Source organism: Verticillium alfalfae, genomic scaffold (assembly GCF_000150825.1).
Source record: "Verticillium alfalfae VaMs.102 supercont1.4 genomic scaffold, whole genome shotgun sequence".
Taxonomy (NCBI): domain Eukaryota; kingdom Fungi; phylum Ascomycota; class Sordariomycetes; order Glomerellales; family Plectosphaerellaceae; genus Verticillium; species Verticillium alfalfae.
In genome coordinates this window covers 2,314,760-2,323,373 of record NW_003315035.1, presented here as the reverse complement: position 1 = coordinate 2,323,373, position 8,614 = coordinate 2,314,760, and the positions used below count along the sequence as shown (strand labels likewise).

Below are 8,614 nucleotides of genomic sequence, written 5' to 3'. Positions count from 1 at the left end.
TGTCTAACACTTTAAAGCTTAAATCAACGACGAAAAGGCACGAAGAAGGGCCCTGCGGCGCACGAGCGTGTGTGATGTGTGTATCGGTCAGCTTGACTAAGGCCCGTCCATTTGGTAGAGCTCCGGAGGATGAGGGCCAACGCCAGGGGTAAGCAGGGTCGCGTGGTGGCTGACTGCCTCCTGCAGCCTGCTGTGACAGCGGCTGCAGCGGGAGCCATGCTGTTACGAACCACAGTCTATCCTGGCTACATTGGGAGGCGTTGGCTGTCTGTCATCCATCCACTGGCGGCACCAGGCTGAGCGTTGGAGTAGCCAGAAGAATGAGCCTGGGGTTCTTGGACTTTTGCACTGGGAGGGTCCAGGCGTCGAGAGCCTTGCCTTGTCTCAGATCAGATACTGAATGGCTCCGATTCGAAAGGAAAACCCTCCCTCTCTGTCTGGTGACGTTGCTGCCAGTCCTAATCGAAGGCATATGTCACGCCCTTTCGGCGGTCTCGCCGGAAACAACGAAGTTGATTCGACGGATATTCCTGCTGGCGAACTTGATGACAAGGAGCAGGGGAGACACACCAAGATCTTCTGGGGCACGACTTCGGATGTCAACCACTCAGGACCCAGGGTACACGAGATCAGAGCGGCATCGCCGAGAACCGAAAAGTAGATGCCTGGCGAGTGTAGCGGATAGTGGGTGTCGCGGCTGTTGGAAAGGGGGTATGACGGGCTGTCTTGCACCGAAGCTGTGGGAAAATGGTTACCCAACTACCTAGCTTGCCTAGCTTGCCTAGGTAGGTAGGTAGGTGCCTAGGCAGCAAGAACACCTTATCCGACCGAAAGGTGAGCGGCCGTTCGTCCGACATCCCCAAGATGGTGCCTATGGAATGGGAACCTGGCACAGGCGTCACACTCCCTCTTCCCCACCTTTGCTGGCGAACTATAGGCACTTGCACCGGGTTCTCAGGTACTGTGACGTGGGATCCGATGATCAGCCGGCAAAGTCAACTGTCCAATCGCAAGCCAGCTGCAATAAGCTTCAGGTAAGGTACCCCCCGAGGCGAGCAGAGCATCCTGGCAACCCACACTTGCCAAGGCAGACTTTCCAGGTTTCGCATACCTTAAGGCAACTTCATCAGATCACTTCACACAACCATCTGAGATCGGTCGGTAGGCAACAGTGACACTCAACCGAACATCAAGGTCAACGACATAGCCCGGTTTTCCGATGCTTGTGCAGAAAATACATGCGATGGTGGACGACATCGAGGAACAAGGCTGCCTGCCACCCGGCAGTGTCCCATGAGGCCGACTCACAGAGATCGACCGCAGCCAGGGCTGGAGCGCGCGCTGATCCCGGCACTGCCGCATGCTTCCATTACCTGTCATTAAGTCAGCCTGGGCTAACCTGGAGACGAGCTAGTCTCAAGGTATGTTACCGATCATGCTTCGAAACATCTCCGCTGTTCAACACACCGCTTCGTCGTCTTGCTGCAAGGCAGTAGCTTGTCCACGATGGATGGACAAGTGGGACCAAACCCATGCATACCCTGCTCCTGCCTTCCAGAGAGTGTCGTGCCGGAACTCTGCCAACCATGGCGCCCCAGACCACGAACCCCTCCTCGCCAGATCCATGAGCGCGTGTGTCATCAGTCAACCAAGTCAAGGTGGTGTCGAAGTGAGGTGCCTCGCTTACGGCGCGTTCATAGTAGCGAACTCGGCCGAGTGATGGCGCAGTGTGTCTGCAGGTGCAAGCAAAGCAGCTTGATGGGCATGGCAGCCCTCCATGGCAGCCTTCGAACCATCCGACCCACACAGAAATGGCCCCCAACACCAGCGCGCGCCTTTGCCCCGTTTGGCTCCAAGCAGCGTTTATTATTGATGGTCAAATTACCTGCCATTGCTCGCTCTGCATATCGGCAAGGCTCTCCTACCCCCCGGGAATTGGCAGACTGGCCTCTGAATGACTGAAAAATCACACTGTCCAAACGTCACGGGCAGTCGTCTACACACCATGCAATACCGTCCTCGACAGGCCATATTGGTCGCGTCGATACTTGGCAGTTCCTCGAACACTGATATTCCGGAATTGTTTGACATGATGATGGAGCCTGAAGTTAGCCACAGCACTTAGCATGGCTGCAGAGCCTGGTCCGAGTGTAAGCCCATGACTTCGGGAGAGGCTGAAAGGCACATGTACTGTGTCACCCACGTTACTCCACGAACTGACTGCTCATTTCTTCGTCCTAACTTTACCAGAAGGGAGCTTGGGCAATGCCACTGCAAGTGCCCCGAATGAGGATCGGCAGTCTCGATATTCGCGCTTAGGGCTGATGAGTCCTGCAGGTCGAAGCTCTAATTCACTGCACAACGGGCCCTGATTGCGCAGTTGCCTGATTGGTTTGCAGTAACGGATCCACGCCTACTCGGTTCAAGGGTACACAACCAGAAGTCACGGCGGTGAAAAGAGTCGAGCGAGCGTAAGCCAACGACTAATCAGCTCCGTGACACGATCGAGTAAACGTAGTATCCTGACGTACTGCTCTGCCTACTCCAGTCGGAATCTTAGCGACGGCCGTCAAGCTCCTGGTACGCCAAAGTTTGGACGTGTCGCTCTTCAGCTACTGCTCGCTTGCATTGGTAATCTGGGCAGTATCTGGGCAGTGTCTGGTGGTTTTCGGTGTCCCTATTGATGCAATCACGACTGATTACAGTGGACACATCTGCATCATACCCACCCCCAGTTCTCTGGGTCAAGGCTGAACAACCCCCCTGCTGTCTTCTATACATACTGCTTTGGTGTGATGTAGTGGGAACAGCTCATGGGTCGTCCCAAGACACCATCACGGCCACATGGGCTGAAATATGATTCGTCACGAAGAGCAGCAGCGCAGTCTGACACCTGCAAACAGCCTTGCTCGTTTGCCTCAAATGGACAGTCGTATCTCGTATACTCGAGCGGATTTCCATTGACGACAGACCTTGGTGAGCAGCGTATTTCACTCTGCCCAAGAAAGCCACCATGACCTCGCCGACTTGAGTATCAGGGGTCAACCCCAGGGGGTCCCGGACTATCACCCTTGTGGCGCGCGCGAGCAACACCCCGCTTCCCACAACCCGGATTCAACACAGACATGCTGGTTTAGCAGACTCTTGCCAAGCTTCGAAAAAGCGGCAGACTCAACTAGCTCGCTAGCAAAGAGAGTTCTCCTGTCTTCTGGTCCGGCCTTCTGCCCGCCGCCGTTGTACCCTAGTAACCTCGCGGGAGCAGCCCGTCTATTCCACCTGCCGAGGCGCCTTCTCTGCCCACCCCCCTCCCCTTCAGCCTTGAATATCTGGATTGGGCTCGCCGGCGTTCCTTCATCCACGTTTTCTTACCGTTCACTGATGGCCTCGAGCCATGTCCTCTCCTGGCATTTGACCCACACAGAGATCGCCCGACCAAGCATGGTGTGTATGATATCCCCTGGCCAGAGAGGGATGCCACCATGCATACAGCTGTCACATCTACACCCTCGTGTGTAAAATCTGCGCAATATTGCACGCTTCAACATCTTCCAAAAGTCTGCCCTACGTGTAGTCGAGGCATTCTAGAACCACTTGCCGACAAAACCAGTCTCTGCAGCATATGTTTCCGCCCCCAGTCCCGGTCTATCAACCTTTGCTTACAACATCTAGAGTGTGCTTTATAAAAGCCGGACGTCAGGTCTGAAAGCACGATCTTGTTGGACTCTCAAGCAAGCACTTCGGACGAACACTCTCCAACTCCTTTATATCATCAACCACACTGCTCCCGGGCGACATTCTTGACAGAGTGCCAGCACCTGATTGACTGAACTATATCTACGATAACTGTACAAACCCCTAAGGAGGTTGCGGTCATGTCTTCTAGAGCCCACAGGCACTCGGAGTCGAGTTCCAGCTCAAAGAAGCATACACAAACAAAATCCAGGACCAAGTCCAAGTCTCTCAAGACGGACGACTGGACAGACGTCACCGACCCAGAAGAGCGAAGACGAATTCAGAACCGCATCGCCCAGCGGAAATTTCGTGAGGAGCCCTGCCAGCCCCCTTTCCAACGTCCTCGCAGTACATGTGGACTAACACGATGGGGAAAACAGGAGAGAACGCCAGAGAAAAGAAGGAGATTGCGGAGCGCGAGTACGAGAACGAGATCAACTCTCACCTCACATACGACATTGCCGATCCTGATCAAGTCAATGACGATGAAGGCCCGGTATGGGGCGGTCCCAGCTTTCGCCACATCTTTTCCAGAGGTCGCGAACACGAGAGCCGTCGCGGCAGCCATCGAGGACAGTCGTTTGCAGCAGATGACCCTCGAACGGCACACTCCTACAGCAACGCAACGGGCTACTCGTCAGGGGAAGGCTATCAGCACCACCGTCACCAGGCGGCGAGCCACGCCGGTGGCAGCAGCGCCGGCGAGGAGATGATCTACACCGAGGAGTCACCGTACTACTACGACTACGAGTACGAGCATCAGGCGGGGGAGCAGGGCCAGTCGCAGAGCGGCAGACAGTTAGTACGCCCATCGTAACGTTACTCTCCCCTCCCCTCCACCAGTTCCAGACGCCTAGCGTGAGGTTGGCGACCACTTGGAAGCAAACCAGTATCTAACAATAGCTTCTTCCACGACAGGTGGACTGAACCCCTCGTATTATGGCGGTCAGGGCTATCAGGACAACAGTGTCTCGGTGCAGCCCTACGCCTATGGCTCGTCTTCTCCCGGCAGCAGCAGTATATCCTCTCGCGGGTATGGAGCGTACGGGCAGAGCCTATTTTAGGACATATCTAACGGATGGGGCAGCTGGGCTTGTCTGGGGGGCCAGGCGGGAGCTGACACCGGACGGCCTGTATTCTTTTCTCTTCTCGTTCCTTTTCTTCCCAAATATTGCGGATATCATTTTTGGCGATCATGTGTGGATGTGTGGATGTGTGGATGGACTACTGTACAATCTCCTCTTTCTGGTCTCAAACTTTCTTTCAAAATTAGAACACCCATAAGCGGGATTACATGACGAAGTTCTGGTTGGTGGTCAAGGGCAGAAGCTGAAGCGGCAGTGGCACCAGGGTCGTGGGGACGTGACACATGCCTCTCCCCTCTCTGGAGAGTCGGGACGGGGCACTTGGCGCCCTGTCTGGTCCTGTCTGGTGTACGATTCGAAGCATCTGATTAGCGTAAGAGCGAGCGCAACTCATTCGACGATGTCTTTTCTTGGGGTCCTCGTGCAACAGACGTCCTCATTGGCAGGCGCGTTCCATGACTGTTCCTAATAGGCTGCTTTACTTGGCCTTACTACAAAAGGTATTCTTTTCATCCTCTCGCCGTTGAGACTATGTGAAGCCCCCCCCTGGTCGGGATGTGCCGCCGACGTCAAGTATCAGCAGCCACAGGAGAGTTGGCTCGGTCTGGAATCTGTCAGGCAGACACGACAGATTCCCCGATGATTTTCCCATCCTCCCAAAACGTCAATCGTCTCCATGACAAGAAGGACTTCTGCGAACAGCAACAGCAGAGGCGCCAGGCTCACCAGCCAATGGAAGGCGTGGGTAGTCTCAGCTGGCTTTCGGGACGATTCCCATGTGGTCGTGGCCACAGTTACTGAGTAAGTGGGGGTAGTATCGCCTGCTTCCAACCTTGCGAACAGCAACGAGCTGGTTGTGTGTCTGCCGGGGCTGGCGCACGCAGAGGTTCCTACATACCCAGGTAAGTACCGTGAGGCAGGTAGGTATCGTGAGAAGGATCGGTATTGGAATCCCCCATGGTGCCCAGGGCGAAGCCAGCCAGCTAGCCGGACAAACCCACCCACCTGTTCAGCCCAGCAGCCAGGGTTTTGAACCCGACGGATGCGAATTTGGGGGCGGTGGTGGTAGTGGTGGTGTGCTGGGAGAAGATGGGGGGTTGGAAAATGGGCCCGCGCTACTGCACGGTGCTACCAAGGGCAAGGCGATTTCGAGGGTTCACTGGCTGGGTCCTGGGTCGACAGGCAGACGTCGGGGGGCATGGGCGCCATGCAAGAACCATGGCGGGCGATCGTGATGCCTGTCCGGGTGTCGGAGGACGCTCTCGATAGAGTAGGCCTTGACGAGGCGCCGGGGGGACGTGAGTTCCCGTGATGCAAGGGCACACCGAAGTTGCTGAGCTGGAAAGGTGACAGACAGCCTTGGGAGCCTGGGAATCTGCAAGAATGAACATCGAGAGCCCGAATCACCCCCACTTGAAGCTTCTCGGTAAGACCAGATGCTCTGATTTCAATGACCCAGGGGATTATGCTCTCGGTTCCGAGGGATGGTCTCCGGGTGGGCGAGACTCGTAGTGAGCCTCGTTGTCAGAGAGCACCTGTGCAGGCCTCTGTAGATGTTCCGGTCACCCCTGATCGCAGGATCACTGACAGGCGGGGGGGGGGGGCGTTGTTGGGGTTAGGTACCTAGTCCCACCTCTGACGATCCCACTACGACCCCCCCTCTGACGTCCTGCCTGCGTTTGCTGGCTTGACAGCCAGGACCACGACACTCCGCCGGGCCCCCGCCCTGCGTCACCTACCCGCCGTGGGCGATCAGCACCAATTCCTGCACTGATGTCTCACCGCCCGGCAGATTCCCAATCTTTTTTTCCCCCAGTCCCCTCCACCTTTCACTAAAGCTTCTGCTGGTGGCCTAGCTAGGGACCTTGAAAGATCCATACTTTGGTCCTTCAACAATCTCACATGAGCAAAATGGTCGACGTAAGCATTGACCCCACGCAGGCCAAGGCCGGGGCGAAGCTCAAGGGTAAGAGCCCGATCCATCATGCGACATATGCGTCCGCGACAAGCCGCAAACTCGATGCAGCCCCCAAACCTTACAATTGAACCCCCTTCAGACTGACTTTCTCTTCTTCACAGAGAAGAAGCTCAAGCGCAAGGAGGAAGCGCGCTCCGCTGCCAAGTCGAAGAAGGCCTCGGGCAAGACTGAGGATGCCGCCGCCACGGAGTCAAAGAAGGACGAGAAAGCCCGCAAGCGCGTGCTGAACAGGCCGACGCTCTCGAGGCCCAGGCCGGGAGGATGATCCAAACAGCGCAGGCCATGCGCGCCCGCTACGACGCTGTCACTGAGAAGAAGGGGGTGCGTCACGGTCATTGGCTTTGCATGGTGAACATGTCGACGCTGACACATTGAGATAGAAACAATCCGCCAAGGGCGTCACCGATCACACTGACGATACGACATCTGACTCTTCTTCTTCTTCTTCTTCTTCGTCTTCATCCGATTCCGACTCAGATTCCGACAGCGACTCGTCCGGCGACGAGGACGGCGGGGCCCCCGTCGATGCCGTCATGGCGTCCGCCAACTCGCAGCTCCGCGCCGAGAGCGAAGGCTTGAGCGGTCCCTCAAAGGAACCCACGAAGGCCGAGCTCGAGGCCGATGCCGACACTGAACATGCGACGAAGAAAAAGGCCAAGAAGGAGAAAAAGAAAGAAAAGAAGGCTAAACCCGCGGACACGGACGACGAGGCAGATGCTGCAGTCGAAGAGAACGTTAAGGAGAAAAAGAAGAAGGCGAGGAGGAAGAACGACGCCGAAGTCACCGATGAGACAGAGAAAGAGCCTGTCAAGTCTAAGAAGGAGAAGAAGGCCAAGAAATCCAAGGCCCCCTTGGAGGCCGACCCAGAGTCCGATAAGGAGATCGTTTCCAAAAAGGAGAAGAAGCAAAACGCAAGCCGAGGCCGACGAGGACGAAGAGGCCGCCAAGGAGGACGTCAGCGCCAGCAAGAAAGACAAGAAAAAGAAGGCCAAGAAAGACAGCCGAGGAGCCGGCTCCCCAGGCCAGTGCTGTCGGGGGCGAGCAGTGGAACGTTGGCGGCTTGGATGGCGGCGCCCAGCGACAGCAGAAGTTCCTGAAACTGCTCGGAGGAGGCAAGAAGGGTGCCGCTGCGGCGCAGGCCCACGGCAACCGAGCCAACTCTGACATATCTCAGGTGAACCAGGATCTGGAGAAACAGTTCAACGCGGGCATGCATATGAAGTTTGACGTCGGCGGCGGCCCGCGCCGCGGCCTCGGTGCTTAAGCCTCAATCTCCGAGCCCGATGCTCGGTTTCGCTCGTTCTTTCCACTGCTCAGCCACGGCGTTTAGCGATTTCGAAAACCATCAAAAGTTTGTACACCAAGAGAGAGGGGCTCAGTCGTGATGATCGTGCGAAGAGCGCATCAGAAACATGCCAGGACATGTCTGTAAATGAATTCATCAATTGTTGCTGTCAAGTAATGGTACGCCAATGTGCTCCTGATCCCGGATACGTGGTATCTATACACCGAATCTGATCTGAAGCTAGGCCCGTATGGCCTCTTGTTGCGGATTCGGTTCAGTCCCTGCTGGCTGGCGGCTGGCCTTCTCCTCCGGCACCCTGCTCCTGATAGCCCGCCGCCTCGTGAGAACTTCAGTGTGGTTCGCGCGCCATGCGCAGCTACGAATTCCCTTTTACAGCCCGAAGGCCCTCTTTCGCCCCCGCGGTTGTAGTTGTAACAGTCCTTCTTCTGCAAGGCCGGTCTCCGGCGGTTCCTCATCTATAAATCCCAGTATGTCGAAAAACGGTGTTGAAAAACAAGGCCGCCGATGAGATAA

The 8,614-nt window shown here is 56.1% G+C and overlaps 2 protein-coding genes across 2 annotated transcripts; both read left to right on the top strand.

The window, feature by feature from the left end:
• Nucleotides 1-3,872: 3,872 nt before the first annotated feature.
• VDBG_04176 (predicted protein) lies at nucleotides 3,873-5,065 on the top strand (the record flags this gene model as incomplete). Its single annotated transcript, XM_003006177.1, has 4 exons — nucleotides 3,873-4,041; nucleotides 4,113-4,530; nucleotides 4,651-4,765; nucleotides 5,006-5,065. 4 exons carry the CDS (start codon nucleotides 3,873-3,875, stop codon nucleotides 5,063-5,065), a joined length of 762 nt encoding a protein of 253 aa, XP_003006223.1.
• A 1,663-nt stretch (nucleotides 5,066-6,728) lies between these two features.
• On the top strand, nucleotides 6,729-8,059 carry VDBG_04175 (predicted protein; the record flags this gene model as incomplete). The annotated part of the gene is made up of 4 exons (XM_003006176.1): nucleotides 6,729-6,783; nucleotides 6,986-7,116; nucleotides 7,176-7,820; nucleotides 7,874-8,059. The coding sequence occupies 4 exons, from the start codon at nucleotides 6,729-6,731 to the stop codon at nucleotides 8,057-8,059; spliced, it is 1,017 nt and encodes a 338-aa protein (XP_003006222.1).
• Nucleotides 8,060-8,614: the final 555 nt, after the last annotated feature.